This window comes from Rhagoletis pomonella, unplaced genomic scaffold (genome assembly GCF_013731165.1).
Source record: "Rhagoletis pomonella isolate Grant_MI unplaced genomic scaffold, Rhpom_1.0 Rhpom_scaffold_00001, whole genome shotgun sequence".
Lineage (NCBI taxonomy): Eukaryota > Metazoa > Arthropoda > Insecta > Diptera > Tephritidae > Rhagoletis > Rhagoletis pomonella.
The window spans coordinates 26,065,553-26,082,685 of NW_023458555.1; the positions used below are offsets into that span (position 1 = coordinate 26,065,553).

At 37.5% G+C, this 17,133-nt stretch overlaps 2 protein-coding genes across 2 annotated transcripts in view; both read left to right on the forward strand.

Annotated features, from left to right (window-relative positions):
• The first annotated feature begins 3,973 nt into the window (after positions 1-3,973).
• On the forward strand, positions 3,974-9,726 carry LOC118750988 (arrestin domain-containing protein 17-like). Its single transcript, XM_036485748.1, has 5 exons — positions 3,974-4,210; positions 6,707-6,874; positions 8,303-8,517; positions 8,598-9,273; positions 9,356-9,726. Exons 1-5 carry the CDS (start codon positions 4,096-4,098, stop codon positions 9,589-9,591), a joined length of 1,410 nt encoding a protein of 469 aa, XP_036341641.1. The 5' UTR covers positions 3,974-4,095; the 3' UTR covers positions 9,592-9,726.
• Positions 9,727-10,104: 378 nt separating this feature from the next.
• The window catches only part of LOC118742073 (arrestin domain-containing protein 17-like), a 15,872-nt gene continuing 8,843 nt past the window's right edge, over positions 10,105-17,133 (forward strand). The window contains exon 1 of the mRNA XM_036474066.1: positions 10,105-10,220. Within this exon, the coding sequence (XP_036329959.1) occupies positions 10,105-10,220 (116 nt within the window). The remainder of the gene's footprint in view (positions 10,221-17,133) is intronic.

The window sequence follows — 17,133 nt, forward strand, 5'->3', positions numbered from 1 at the left end:
TTGAGGAAGTTTTGAGTAGAATGATCCAAAAAATTATCTAACTTTTCCTTAAAACTCTCTGTTTCGTTTACATTACGACGCTATGAGTAAATTCATTGAAATCTTCTTCAAAAAAGGCTCAGACTGCAATTTAAAAGTACAGTTTCAAGCTTTTTGTTAATTGCAGTCAAAACGGCATTTTCCAAAAATCATACTTCAAAATTCATAAACAAATTCTTACTATCAATTCGATATTTCAAAATTTTCGGGATCCCGGGATTAATGCAAGCAAATCCCGGTATTTCCGGGACGTCAAAAACACCGGGATCCCGGGATTGGCATCCCTAGTACATACGGCTACCTGTTTGTTCGTTGAGTGATAAGTTTGGAAATGGAAAAAAAAACGAATACACGTTTTTATACCCGAGCGCACTTGTGCAAAAGGGTATTATAACTTTGTTTAGATTAAATCTAATTTGAAGGATTTAAGTGCAGGCCAATTCTGCCCAATCTGCATGGATATGTCACCGATTGCTACTTTTATTAAATAGTTTGCTAATTATTTCCAACAGCTACTTTTAAGTAGGTGTGTATTTTTTTAGTTTTCTTAATAACTCTTGGAATGTCGCTCCTGATAAAAAAAATGTAATCTATAGTCAAAATACTTGTTGGCCAGACATACGATTACACAATTTTACTCGCTAAAAAATGAATATGAAAAACTGAAACGGGTTTTCCTTATCAAACCCTACTATATATTTACTCGGTCGACAAGCTATGCCACAAAAACATCTCTTATAATTTGATAATGTTATCATATTAGTGGTGATGATTCAGTTTTGAATATTTGAGGTTCTTTCGTATTTTGTCATATTTGAAGGGCCAGTGTGAAACTTTTCTCCAACAGAATATGTACGAGTAGATTACTATATACATATGTATATGTACCTATGTATGTACCTATAATGACTTGTCATATTTAGTATTTAGATTGCTATAAGGTGGCAGGCATTACAGCCAGCCTTAAACTCAAGCGATAGGCGCTGTCTTTTTTAACACCAACGAATGGAAGTGCGTTACTTTAAAATTTAAAGTTTAAATAAAGGCCAAATGTTCCTAAGTTTACTCAATTCCTCACGTCGTTTTTCGTTTAATCTTTCTCAATCTTTGGTTTTCTTTCTATTCCACTACACACAACTGCAAGACGTAACGCTTTGTGAAGAATGAAAATTCGCTTTGCTGGGCACTAACGCCACATTATTGTAGAAGCTTCGTACAAATTGCATGGATATGGACGCCTTTTGGCAATTATTTGACGCTTAACGCGCCAATTTTGGGATGGGTGTTAGTGGGTAACTTAATTAATTATTTTGTTATAACATAGGTATGACCGACATATTTATAGGCATGTATGTACATACACATTTCATACTTTCTCTTCAGGATAACAGCTGATATATGAGTAATGCTGGTTATCAAAATTGTTTATATGGAAAAAGGGGAAGCACAATCATATAATAGCCACCATACATACAGGTGTACGTATGTATGTATGTATGTGTACTTCAACGCCAAAGCGTTCTCACGTTTAGGTTTTTCCATGTGATATTATGCTTTTTTCATAAATATACGTGGAGAATTTTTTTATGCTTCAGCCAATATGTACATTTTTTAGTTAACATAGATTATGTGTTAAGAAATGTTTATACCCGAGTCCATTTGTGCACAAGGGTATTATAAGTTTGTTCACAATTACATTGCAAAAAAAAAATAATAACAATTTATGGCTCTGATATTTCAGGTCCCTTAAAAATCCGGGGCCCGGGATGATTATGCATCATCAGTTCGGTTTAGACCTGGTAAGTCCATCTCCTAGACCATGACCATAACCAGCTTAGTTAGAATTAGGAAGGAAAAGGTGGCTCCCTTCTTAGGCTTTGGGGTTTTTATGTGGCGAGTCCCAAACCCTGCGCATAACCCATTGCTGGGAGGGCTTCCTACGACTTCTTTATTGTGATAATGTGCATAAGATAACAACGTGCAACAAAAACCAACAATTTTCAAAACAAACGAAAGGATCAATATATTCACAAAATTAGGAGCCAAGTATAGTATAACTGCGTTTTTAATTTTTCTTTCCGACGCCAGGATTTTTTTAAAGGACTTTGAAATTTCTAGAATATGATGGAATAAGAAAGTTATTTGAAAGATTTGGTGCATTGTAGAGTACCAATTAAAAGGAAAAATTCTGCAGAATTGAAAAAAATTTAATTTTTTGGTGCACCAGGTGTTGAAAATGTCGTTTAAAAACTTTGTCCTTGAATATCCTAGGAAATTTCCACTATTTATTTTTGAAACAAATATATGTCAAAGACTAATAATATATCCCTGAATTCCGTTCTTCTAACTTTATTAGTTTTAGATACAAAAAATTGTACACTGTACAGCACTCGGCTGGGTATTGGATGAAACCAATTTTTTTTAAGAGATTGGGACATAGGTAAAAAAGTAATTTGTCCGTTTTTTGGAAGTTAGCCTCCGAATTCGAGATATAGGCCTTTGAAGTTCGAAATAGGACCTTTGGTGAAAAAATATTTTTTATCATTGAATAATTCGTATGTAAAAATTTGATAAAAAGCATTTAAAAGGAATAAGTATCTCTTTTTATAAAAAAAGTATTTTAAACAAAAAAAAAATACTAACCGATTTTTAAAAAATTGATGCCCTTGCAAATGCAATCAAACTTTCTTTCTTCTGATATGCGCACATAAAAATTTGAGAAAAAATACTTAAAAGCAAAAAATACCTTTTTAAAAAAAAAATATTTTAGAAAAAAAAATACAAAACGATTCTTAAAAAATTGGTATCGTTGTAAATGATACCAGAAAACTTATACTTTCTTAAGCCCTATTTATATACACAAAAAAGAAAATTTGATTTTCCCTATATAAACTTCTGCCCCCTAGGCATACAAAAAAACTAACGCATTTAAACCATAAATCATACGGAAGTATATTCCAAAAAAAATTTAATTATTTTTCAAAAATCAGCTTATCGATTTAGAATATTTTATCAGCTTTTAATAAAAGAAATAAAGTTAAAATCGAATGAAAGTGGAGACCCGTAGACTGATTTGTCCACGACCACCTTCATTTTTCTCACTGCACGAGGGCTCGGCGGCACTAAGAGTATAATATATGCAGATATGTATGAAAAAAGTTAAATATATATGTACATTAGAGTGGTCCAAAAAAAAATAGGGTTTGGGGCACCTTCCAAAAATTTTCCTCTTGACGAAAGAGGTGCTGGTACCAAACCTTACGTTTCTAAGTGTCCATTTAAAGGATGCTCATGATGCTCATATTTGACTCTAGAAGTATAGTGTATATATATAATTAAACAATTGATTAAGTAATCTAAAAACATTTAAAATTTAAATTATCTATTAAAATATCACAAGATTCTGTTGTCATGGCAACAGTAGGTTTTTATAAAAATCACCAATATTTTTGCCAGTTTCACAGCGATCCAGTAGCGCAGTTGCAGTAGAAAACTTAAAGTTGGCACAGGCGTTACAAAATCAAAAGGAAAAAACTAATGGGGTGCACCGTTTTCTAGGACTAAATTTTTGTCCATTAAAGAATTGGACCACTCTAATGTACATGTAAATACGCTGGCGTGTACATCCATATGCACTTACATATGAATCGGTTAGTTACAAGAGGATTAAAGAAGCCCTGACTTATTCCCTTAGGTAATTAATCGATTCATGTGTGTATTTAAAAAAATTAAAACTTTTCCAATATCTACATATTTGCCGATGTATTGGTATTGTGTGAAGTTTATCAATGAACTGATAAGAGCTAAGGTAATTTTTTTCTTCGTTAATGTTTTGTCAAACGTTTGGTATTGGCAGTGAATATGCCTGCGTATACTTTGTAAAAATGTTAAAATGAACGACAATTATCAGCAGTAAAAACAGTTAGTAGTTCGCGACGCTGCGGTATAGCGAGTTCATGTGCTTTATCTAAGAGTTAATAGCTAATGTTTTGTTTGATGTTTTAGTTAAGTTGAATTAACTTGAAAAGCTGACTAATTCTTTAAATTTTTTTCAATATGGTTGTAACATGTGTAATTGAATTTGATAATAATCCATTTGGAACCTATTATGGTGGTCAAGTAATAACGGGAAAAGTGACATTACAAGCTGACAAACAAAAGCAAGTAAAAGGTGAGATAGGTGAAAAGGGAAAAAAAATGTATAATTGTTCATAAGAATGTTTTACAATTAATAGGCCAATTGCAAAGCGTAAGCGCAGGATTTATTTATAAAAGGACGCCGGATGCGAAACTTGCAAATATCGCCATGCGCATGACATCACAGAGAGCTAAGCTGCAATGCGAGTTCTCCCCTAACACATTGACATTTCTCTTTTTGAAAATAGCGTGTGAAGTTCAAGTGACTAGTCTAGAGCAGCGGTCGGCAGTCTAACACATTCAAACGATTCAATAAGTGAGACTGTGTGCGTTAAATGCACATGTGCTCAGAGAGCGCTCAGTGAGCTATGGCCTGCCGACCACTATTCTAGAGTGAGCAATTTTTGAGAAATAAGTAATGGGTCGGTTCAGCTTTCTTAACGTGAAATTTCACCTGAGCCGAAGTTCTCTGAGTGTTTGTCGTTCGCATAGGTGTGCGTTTCGAATGTCAGCTTGGAGTTGAGTTCCATTGTTTGAAGTGTCCTTCTGTTTACAACAACGGCTTTTTTAAATGGAATATATTTCATAAAAAGACACCCAACTCAGTTTTTAACTGAAACATACTCAGGTGGTAACGTGATATCTTTTTCTTCCTCTTTATTGGCGCTGTAACAGCCTAAAAAGTTTTGGCCGAGACCAAAATATCACGCTAGTCGCTTTCTTTCTGTGTTAGTTGACGCCAGTTGGAAAAGCCAAGTGAAGCCGAGTTCTTCACCACCTTCTCTTTCCAACGCGGATGAGGCCCTCCTCTGTCACCAGGATCACGACCCGCGCTGAATACTTTCAGAGCCGGAGCGTCTCTATACATTCGCAGGACATGAATTATTCAGCGGAGCCGCTGTATTTGAATTCGCTGCACTATGTCCTTGCCATTATAAAGCTTAAAGGCCCGTAAATCTTTCCCAGAATCTTTCTATCGAAAACGCCAAAGGCCGCGCCATCAGGTGTTTTTTTTAATGTCCATGCCGACGCGCCATTCGCCAATTTTCAACTTTCTTATGGCTGCTGTTTGCAGTTTATTGGGACGAAGTATGAAAGTTTTGTCAGTCATCTTACGGAAGATGTATAGGAAAATATCTATCAATAGACAATCATTCAATCATTCAATCACTTCTTTAAGCCCACATGTCCCCTTTAGTTTGGCAAGATCATTATCACGATGAAAGTTGAAACTATCTAGCCTAATTGAAGCGCATCATAGCCACACTCATGTAGTCTGATTAAGGAGTAGAAACCAGATCATCGGAGCAAGAACACCACTCTGTAGACAGCCTCCATCGAATTATCACTCGAGTTATCACCTGAGTACTATAAGGCGTCTTTGGATCAATTCCTGCAAAATAGAAACACAGGCGCTATTATCGAAAGCCGCTCGATATCCAAGAAGACAAATACATCAACATCCTTGGTATCGAATTTGCTTCGATCTTATTAACCAAAAACTGTAGAGCGAAATCCGCTCATCTTTCCAAAATACGCGAATTTAGTGAGGTGTAAGGGAAAATGAGTAGAGAGTGTACCTAATATGTAGTCTTTCTAGAATGAGGGACAATTTTTTTAGGCTTATAGGTCTGGGCGCATTAGGCAGGTCGGAGGACATGTTGGCTGGTCTAGCAATAAGTAAAGCGTATAAATTTTACCAAGTATATGAAATGTATTCCCAGGAGTAAGTAACCCAAAAGAGTAAGATAAGAGGATATCGTTTAACTTCCTGCTAATTGTGTTGGAAAAATGCCATCTGAGCCCGCAGCTTTGTAAGGCTCGAACGAATCTAAAGATCGCTGTACCTCCGATCAAAGCTGTTGCCAGATCTGTTACTGCTTTCCACTCTTAAGAACCTTATCCGATTTGGTTCCACCAAAGAGCCTGGGGTATGTACTTGCAATAATTCTTAAACGCCCTGTTGCTGTTCGTGAAGTTAGAATTGTGCCTCTTAGGAGACCTATTCTCGACTTGCTTCCCCTCTGACCCTTCTTATACCTATACGAGTCCGCTTGTAGCGTCTAATAGGTTTATTGTAGACGTGAATTGAAGAAGTGGAGTGTAAGTATACTGATATAAAAGGAGGCTATAGAATATAAATATGTACGTATTTATGTATATATATAAGTATATTTGTAAGAAAAGTATTTGCCCTAGAGCTATTTAAATGATCTTCTTGTTTCAACAAGGTGTGTGTGAAAAAAGTAAGGTAAACATGCTTAAAGTTTTAATGACTAATTCTCTTTCTATGCATGACTCATCGTATTAGAATTTAAAAGTGCTTCATATACATATATCTATAAATATATACACTTGATTAGATAGTTAGATTATTTTTATTTGTATTTAGTGATTTCTGTTAAGTTTATGGACTATAATTTTTCACTTTATATTCTAACACAGTCGAAGATCTACTTCATACACACGTTTAATTAAAACAAAAAAAAAACTTGTTGGTTGTTACTCAGGCTTTCTTATGTAATTACAGGAGTTGTGCTCAAAATCAACGGTTGCGCAGAAACGAGATGGGAAGAGAGTTCGAGTAAAACCGAAACGGATGTACGTGGGAAGTCCTCAACAAGAAAGGAAACGACCTACTTTAGGGGTCATGAAGATTATATAAAATCGAAAACATATTTGCTTGGTTCGGATGAGAGTGAGTTTAAGTTTTTATTCAAATTAATAGTAGATAATAATGTCGTTTAACGCTAAATACGATATGTTTACAGTGACCTAGTTACAAGGTGTATGTAAAGTCTAAACACTCACGAACATGCATTAATTTTAAGTTTTGGGATATTTTTCTTTAAAGCTACTACAGGGACCTGAAGAGGCCCTCTAATATCTGCTAAGCGTTCTCGGCTCGCCATCAGTTAAGACTGCTTGTTTTACCGGACAAATGCTGATTCCAGCGTTGCTTTCTTACCCCACTTCGATAAATATATACCTAACTCGTTACAAACCATTTAAAGGTGGTGCGATGTCGATATCTCCCTCCATTAGGAAGACGGAAAAGTTATCCATGGCCAGCTTCAAGTGCGAGAAGTGTATCTGCACATGCGTTAGACTTAGCAGCTTATTCGCGTCGTCGACCACGTAGGGCTATTTGTCATCAGTTTGTCATCAGCATAGTTCGCGCGGAAAGTTTTCACCTTGGATTGCTGGATATCAGATCGAAAGTGAAAATTCAGCCTAGTCGAAAAACTGAATGCTTATCACATCATTCAGGAGCAAGAAGGGCATACTATTAATCTTTGACTCCTCAGCCTTAGGCATCATCCAGTCCTTCATTGAGATGTGGCTGCTGTGGACCCAAAGATACCTAGGCAGCGTCTTGCTATATATTTGCAGCGGAGCTCTCTGCCTTCGGATTTCTCACTTGAAGGGATTTGCTTGAGGCTCAAGCCCTGCTAAGCGGCATCAATGCTTGCGAAGCTCTTTCACAGGAGAGCCTGAAAGAGTGGCTCTCATAATTTACAACCTTGTATCTGCGCACTACCATCGCGGAGTCAAAGCTTGCGAGGTGACCATGACCTGATCGATAAACAGTGGAGACAATCGTACCTCAAACTCATCGCACTTCTCCAACGCCGACTTTACCCTGTTGAAAACGGCAGTGTAATGTGCCACTTATAGGTCATCTAACGTAACTTCGTTGTACACGATGCACACGTCGATGGATCGGCTCTTGGAATCTCTTTGTTTGTTTGTTCCTGAGACCTATTCCACTTACTTTTAAATTTTTTGATTTTGTTGTTTATTATTTATGTCTTGCGGTCACCCACCTAGTCACTGCTCCAAAGACACTCCAGGATACGGCATGGATATACCGAAATCGAGACGACCCAATACCACAACCTATACAGCAAGTGAGAAGCGGAAGAAGTTAGTCTGCTATGGTAGCCAAAACATAAAAAACTTACTGACCTAGGATTTATTTAGTTGGGGAATTTGAAAGACACGACCATTATTACGTTCTCTCGCTAACAAAATTTGTGACTACAACTAGTTACATGCAATTTTGATGCTATGAATCTTGAAAGTCTCTTACCAAATTTATTTACCCACAACTTTTGCCTTACAGATCAATCATCGTTGATAGAACCCGGCATACACACCTATACTTTCGCCTGTCATTTACCGCATAACTGTCCCTCATCCTTCGAGGGGCGTTACGGTAATATACGCTACCTGGTAAAAGTGGAACTCATAAGACCATGGAAATTTAATCAGACATTTACCAAGGGCTTTACGGTATTGAAGATTATGGACTTAAACTATGATAGTCCCTTATTGCGGGTAAGTGAGCCTACATAGGCAGCGTAATTTTTTGCACTGAAGTAAGCGTTTCTAATTGCTCTCATGTTTCTTCACTAAAGGTTCCTTGTCACACGGAAGCACAGAAGATCTTCTGTTGCGGCCCGTGTAAAACTCAACCACTTGACGTGAACGTCTCACTGCCACAGGCTGGCTATGTACCCGGTCAAACGATGCCAGTCAGCGTACACATATCAAACGAAAGCAACATTAAGATCGAAGAACTAAAAGTAGAACTGGTAATGCTCGTCTGTTACTACAGTCAAACACCACGTACCGCCACCAGGAGTGAACGAATTGTTGTGACGAAGGTTAAGGGTGACGGCGTGCCAGTACATTGTAAGAAGCAATTAAACTATCCGCTCGTAGTACCCGCGACACCACCAACCTGCTTCAATCTCTGTCGCATACTACAGATTGCCTATCAAGTAGAGGTGGAAGCTAAAATGAAAGGTTGGCATGCGAATCAAGTGATCTGCGTGCCAGTGACTATCGGTAATGTACCGCTAATGAGCGTAATACAGAAACAGCCTACAGCCTGTGAAGCATTTAGCAGCAACAATCCTGATGAGGCAGCCGCTGCCGTAGCAGCTTTGTCCACAGACATGGTAGATGCTGAAGATTCGAAAAAAGAGATGGTGGCGGTTAATCAATTAAAAGGTGAAGGAGAATTGCAAATTAGCAGCGCGATAATGACGTCTGCACCGCCGAGCCCATGGGCCGCCGACGAGAGTATACGTAAGTATTTTAATTGATATTCAGCAGGCGTTATCACTTCAGTTTTCTTTTTAATAAACTTCGGCTCGCTTTTCTTCTCCAGCGCCACCCAGTTATGAGGCCGCTCTGCATATGAAACCGGCAAAAATCAGTGAAGGTGAGGCGCATGACTATGGCGAAAAAGAATTCTCGCCACGCTATCCAGTCTTCAACTTACCGAATCGTGGCGCTCCAGACGTAGATGAAGTGGACGCTGTTGGAGGCGCTGGCGCTCTAGCGACCACTGGTGTCGCAAGCAACTCCTCTAACACAACGGCACAAAAGAGTACTTGGCTGTGAACTTGAACAAATAAAAATCAATGTAAATAACAAATCTTTAAATTTTTGTTTCAAGCCAACCTTCGCGCTCTTATCACTTTCAGTCTGTAACACACTTTAGCAGCGCGGTACAAACACATACACTGGGTACCTAATGATAAGGAAAAATTTACTTTAGAAGCAATAAATATATATACATAAATATTTTGTAGCTAAATTATATCAAATTCGCATTTCAATTCCACTGCGTCTCAGTAAATATTTGTGTGCGCGTATGTATGTATATTTGTGCGTCATATCAAAACTACGCTGCCTGCTTATCTAAAACCTTTAATTGTCGCTCTTTTGTTTTAGTTTTTTTTTTGTCGGAATAAAGTACCTCATTTATCATCTACATATTTAGGAGATCATATACATATGTATGTATGAGCGCTTTATTAAAAAAAAAAAAATATGCCCAGTCCGCCGGCCAACCAAATATGTGCTCTCTAATTTTTCCTAATTCAGTCCACATCGGTCGGTTGTTGAAGTATAATGGTTGTAAATTGTGATATTCAGTTTAATCAAAATGAGTTTGGCACTTATTTCTCCGGTCAACTGGTAGACGGGTCGGTGGTGCTAACAGCTGATAAGCCAAAAGATGTTAAAGGTAAGAACGAATAAGTGTTAAAAATAAAGCAATAAAAACACAAATACAAATGTAGGCAATAACTATTAAAATGATCAGTACTCGTAGGTTAACAGCAATTGTCGCAGTAGGGAAAAATTTATTTAAAGTGCAACTAGTGTTTATCAGGTTATCAGTAATTAGGGCAATGTCTGGTAATTTAATTCAGTTCAGCCATTCATTTTCATTGTATTCGCAACAGCAATACACTAGCTGCGAGATGGATAATCGATTCTCCTAATAACTTGTAGGCACTTACTAACTGTAACTATCTCTGCTGATAGGCAGGCAGCTACTAAAGTACGTATGTATGTAGTTGTGGCAAATCTACTTCAATCAAGTAATGTAAACGTACCCTAAATGAGCTGGCAAGAAGTTGCGCTACTCATGCTTTATGGATGCCAGGCCATAACGGTTTACCGGGAAACTGTCTTGCCGCTGAACTAGCATGGAAAGGTACCTTATGCTGCCTTTTCATTGACCCCTGAGCCCCAATATCTACTAAGAAGAGGGCAATGAAAAGGCAACATTTTTGTTTGTAGAAAAGAAAACACCATTACATTACCGCTCTTAATGCTGGAATTCTTCTTGCAAACTCTTATTGGAGGCTAAATTTATCGAACAGCAAACTCAAAATGGTTTCCGGTGTCGATGTGCTGGATAGCAAGACATAAATATCTGGCGTAAGTGGGACAAAGGCATGATCTCGCCCTCTCCTAGGCTTGGAGCGACTACTGCAATGAAATGTAATTGCAGTTCTCACCGGACACTGTCTGATAAGAACCCACGCTATTAGAATAGGTATCCAGTCAAACGATTACTGTTGTAGTTGTCATGATGTTAAGAAAATCGAATTCGTGGATGATTACCTATGTCACTGCCCCGCTTTGGCGCGGATTCCTCGATGCTCGTTCCTTCACTTTTCTATTGAATGTCTGGCTGAACTTGATTCAGCCGATATCTATGATTTTTTGCGCTTCATCAGAGCTTCAAATTTTTTTTTCTAAGATAGGAGAAGGAACGCAAAGATCCATGGCGGCCTTAGTGTGCCTTTTCCTGTGCTACATGAGGGCATCCAAAATGATCAAACCTAACCCAACCTAACCTATATATCCGCAACTTGTAAAAGAGCGATATACATTTTTGGAGACTGACAAATTTTTTAAAATTCAGGGAAGTAATATCGCTGATTCTCTCCTCTAAAGTGTTTCTAAAATAACCTTTGTCCATTTATTCAGAATTCTTACACCATCCCAGAGTCATCACTGAGGAAATGAACTTCTATTTGTTTAGAGATCTTTAAATAATCTTGCCAGTTTCCTCGGTTGAGTGCTAATTAAGTGATGTACTTCTAGGTTGAGTGATCCTAGAAAGCGAAATCTGCCCGGAGCAAGGCCTTCATAAGGATTCTCTTAATGTGCTCTAATATCTGCCGGTACTTTTGGACAAGTAACAGTGGTCAGAGTAAAAATCTACCAGGCTTGAAAGCCTCTAAACAATTTTTACTTCCTGCCTATTAAGGCGAAGAAGTGTTTTGATTATCTTTGTAGATATTGCCAGGAGTTAGCCTGTCTGTTAGCTTCTGTAGTTTTTAATGTCTCGCTTCCTTCTTCATCTAGATATAATAATTTTACTTAGTGGAGCTCCACGGCCAAACCACGCTGTGGTCCTGGTGCTATGAAGTTACTTTCCGAACGAGAATGTCTGCCCTTTGACAGTATTGGTAAAGCCTGGAATGATATATATATATGGTCAGCTATCGTCAAGCATACCTTAGGCTTGCGTTCGTGGCAGATATCTTAGAAAAGCATACCTGCTAGTCTAAGTTGCTCCTAGTTAGAGTATAGGAGCCATTCAGTTATTGATTTCATGTCGCCTACATCTGCGTGAGCCAGATTTACACCAGCATAGTGCCGTGGTTGAGTGGTTTCAGGCAAGAAAAAATGTCTCATTAATTGGGTTACCATTTGGATGCTGGGTAAAACTATAGGCTCCTCCGTTTGTGTAATAATATCAAGACGCACACCACAAATCTGCGCAGAAGATCGGTAAAGCACCAGAAAATATGTAAGCGCCAAATATTTATTTAGTTTTTGCTCTGTGTTGCATCTGGTCGATGTACTGGGAGCTCTCGTGCAGTTAGCCCTATAGAGTCTCTGCAATGCTGCTCTTTGGACAGCTCTTTGCGGCGGCTGACTTGCTAACCTTCGCCTGAGACTCGCAAAGTTATCTGAAAGCAATGGGGTATTAGTCTTATATCGTTACCTTAATATAGAAAGGCCCTTACTCATATCGTCGCTGAAATACAAAAAGCCGTAACTAAGTAAAAATCCAAAATTCCCTTTTTGATCGATTCTGATGCATTTCATCGAATTGTAAGTCCCACATCATTTTTAGCAATAAAAAATTTTAGTCATTACAGCTTTTCAGCGACTATATATGGGTTAGGGGCTTTCTATATTTAGGTAACGATATGTGTATTTTAAGGTTCTTAACCGTCTTCGATCAAAATTTCTTCGAATATACATACATAAGTATGTAAGTATGTATGTAGTTATGTACTTATATATATATATGTGCAAATTTTTTGTACCGAATCAAGTCAAATACTTTAATACTCACATTCCTTGCTATTTTTTTATCGCAATTTACTATAGAAATATTTGCTGTTATCGTGGAGCCAGATTCCGCAACTATAAAGATTAATATATGGCTTGCTTTCTTTGTCGCTAGGCATTTAATACATGTTTGTTTTTATTGATTGTGGAATAGGGTTAAATTTTTTCCGTGAATTGGTTTCCTTAAATGGTACTTTTAGCAAATCAAAACTGTTAGCCAGTGTTGTATTAGATGGTAAAACTTAATTAGGTTATTATGAATAAAAAATTTACAATTAATTATTGATTAGAAGAATTCCAATCTTACTTCCAAACTATTTTTAAATCCACTAAAATTTACTTACAACAGCCATTTGACTTATAAGAAGAACTCATCCATTTGCATTGCTTTTGAGAGGCATTGAGAAAATAGTATACCTATTAGTAACGTAACTCGTTTTCGAATTATCACAGCAAGGTAAATATTCGACCCTTGCAGAACTTATTCCAAGTGTCCGGTGGAGGTACACATATATATGTATATATAATATGTAAATACATCCCGAAACATGTGCTTTTGTGTTTTATTAAACCAACCTTTGGCGCATTATGGACTTGCCGCCTTCTTCGCTCTGTTATTGTGCTTCCATAGAAACTGGTTGTTGAGAATACCTCAAAAATACATGGTGCGGTCTTTAAGCTTGTGCTTATTGTACTTCCGCTGCGGGACGATCTCTATAACGGAGGTCCTTTGGCAACCTCCCAAAAAAAGTTGGATGGGCTTACAGCGCTCTTGACGTAGGGAGATGTTGATAAGGTCCCACAGCAGACGGAAGTTTTCGCCTCGCAAAAAGCCTTATTTTTTTATTGCACTGCAGGAAATATTTATCATGATCCACTCTTGCAACACTTACTTTTTCCAAGGCATCAGAAGTTAGTTATGCTAAAGGCTTTTTCGTACGCCGTTGTCTTCGCATATTCGATGCCTTATAGAATTTCGGCATTACCACACCAACCATCGCCACGCTATGCCCCTCGGTGTGACGAAGGTACTCTTTCCCTTATAAGCTTTTTTTTAGAATTGAATGTAACTACATGCACCAAAAGGTTAAATCCATCTAAAAGTGTAACCTCCATAGATCTGGGCCTCTCAAAGCATCTCCTATGCCTGAGGTTCCGTTTTCTCTTCTTCTAGGATGATGAAAGTAAGCTGCTTTCCGACGTACAAGTTCAACTTCAACCCGAAGGCTGGAACTTTCAAGTCCAGATACTGTCGCTATTACCGGAACCCCCCACAATCAACTTTTTTAGATATCTTGGCTGAGGAGCAGTACCCCATCTTGTGGTCCCACTGCTTGATTGGTTAATCTGGATTTAATCCTTTCCGCTATTATTTATGTACTGGCTACAGAGATTTTAATCCAAGGCACTATGTTGGCTTTTGGAAATTTGCCCAAAATGTTCTCAAACGTTTCCATAGGCAACGATGTTATTTAAAGGGTGTGTTATCATTCAAGTATACTTAATCATTTTTATCTGCTTTGGTTATGAACACAATCGTCGCTCTTCTCCAGTTGAAAGGCACTTCCTTACTTCAAAGTCAGGCATCCTTTGGATATCGCTTTTAGCCAGGGGACCACTACGTAAGTAACCTTTTGATGAATAGCTCCAAATGCGACTAAGATGCAATACTACTACATTAGATCGTTACCAGTACTACCTTAGAAAATGCAATGATCACGACAGGCACAATAACAAAAAACACATTAATAATTATGAAGCTAACATAAAAAACAACCCGACTACATTCTGGAGCTATTTTAAATCTAAAAAATCAAATTAAAATATTCCTTCCTCGGTTTTTTATAACGACGGGCAACCAGAATCCCCTGAGGACGCTGCGAACCTCTTCGCTGAGTTTTTTCTTTCTAATTTTATTGCGGATTCGGTTCTTGCTTTTGGTTCACTCACTTTTCCTACTGAAGACGTTAGCAGGGACATCGATGTCCTTCACTTATTGAACTTTTAACATTAATTTTCAATAAGTCATTATCATTCGGCGAGTTTATTGTTGACAGGTAAAGGGTTTCCATAACACCAATTTTCGAAAGCGGTAATAAAAATAACGTTGCCAATTATAGACTTGTTTCGAAATTGTCCACGGTATCCAAAATCTTTGAGGGCCTCGTTAAAGATAAAATATTAATTGCAACTAGTAGTTCGATTGCCAAAACCAACATGGTTTTGTCAGAGGTAGAACAACAATGTCCAATCTAGCGGTTGCTTTCGATGAGGTCTCTTTCGATGAGGTCTCTTCTGAGCCCATATTGCGAACGTCTGGGGTTCCTCAAAGAAGCATATTGAGGCCTCTTATTGATTAATGATATCAGATGTTGTTTCTCATCATCATCAAGATATACTCTACAATTAAGGACTTGCATAATTCCTTTGTTCTTCCAGCGGAGCTGAATAAGCTACAAACTTCGTATCCTCGAAATCGTATGTCTCTAAATGTGAATAAACATTCTCATGCTAATCTCACTAGAATGTGTATTCTTTTTACCACGAGTTGGGCGGTGGCCGGGCCTGGTGGCCGGGCCTGCTATAGTCAGTAAGAATTTTTATTCATTTGGCTAAAAATGTAAATAAATATTACATCTATTCTTGGAGATTTGATATGCCAGAGCTATTCATTGACCATTTTTGTCGGCACATAGTTTACTTTATCGCCTGGAGGTACAATAATTACTTGTTTACAGCCATACAAAGTTGTTATGGCTACAGCCTTAGTGATTCTCGAATCTGCCAATTCAATTTCGATAATATCTGCATATTCTGAATAATACAACCAAAGTCTCTGCACGACTTCGGTTTGATCTAACCCAGCAAAAAACACGATTACCATAGAAACGAATGTGGAAACGAGCTAGGCGATGGGAATCGCTTACCCTTTCGCTTCAGGAAGGCCTTATTTTAACATGGGCATGTCATTGGCGGTAAGCCCTTACCTTCAAACGAAGGGAGAACGCATGGATAAACAGAATCCAGAGAAGCGAACAAAGAATGCCTTACAGAGAAACTAATGTAGAATGCCTAGATGAGTACATACTTATTTATACTATATCAGAAAATGTCTTCACAGATTAAATTTAATTAAAATTTTTATAAATCAGTTTTTATACAAACATATGTATGTATTTGGGTATTTAGATTTTACTTAAAAATCGGTATGTAAATACATGCATATTTAATTAAGCTTAAAATTGTACTTCCTCACTCATGTACTTCACTTCATCTTCGCTGCAAATTGAACAAAGCAAAACATGATTTTTATGCGAGACAAATTTCCACAGAAACTAACGGTAGGAAAAGATTTTTTGGATATTCATTCTATTTTTCAGCTGACTACGATGCAGCATTCTACGTTGCATTCCCCGAAATGAAGCAAAGAAGCGAAATAAAAAAAATATTGTAGGACATTCTACTTTGCTTGCCCTGAAATGAAGCAAAGAAGCGAAAAAAATAAAATATTGTAGGACATTCTACTTTGCATTCCCTGAAATGAAGCAAAGAAGCGAATTAAGAAAGAAATATTATAGGACATTCTACTTTGCATTCCCCAAAATGAAACAAAGAAGGGAAATAAATAAAATATTGTAGGACATTCTACTTTGCATTACCGACAATGCCTAAAAGAAGCGAAAAAATTCGAAGGCATTATAACGCTATGCCTTCTAGAACACGTTACCACTAAAAGCAATTACCGATTTTTTGCTGGGAACGCATTCATATCTTATATTCCCTTAACAAATCGCTGTATTTCTTACACCACAAATCGTTGTCCTCTCCCTTAACCAACTTAGGGAGCTCCCATACCGCACGTCCGTGTGATTTGAGATCCTTATTCCACAAAGGAGCCTTTAGTTTGAGTTTTGTGCGCACTGCAGGCCTCGCAATAGAATAAGTATTATTCAGAATAGTCGGAAGTCAATAACTGTGATAATAAGTCGGGCCTCTCAGAATCCAACAAACACGCGGAAAGTCCAGGAAGTTTAATAAAAATGAATTTATTTTAAAGAAATGAAGGCTCGACGACTCTTCTTTATTAAAAATATAAAACTCCAGACCTCAAGATCACCCTGGAGTCAGTAACTTGAGACAAATAAGGATATTTAATGTTCATATAACAATATTTAAATTCAGAAAAATGTTAATTCAGCTTAAACATTTAATCGCAAATATTATTGCAGCTGTGATTTTAACCATATCCGGATTTGCTCTTACAAAATGGCGAGAAAA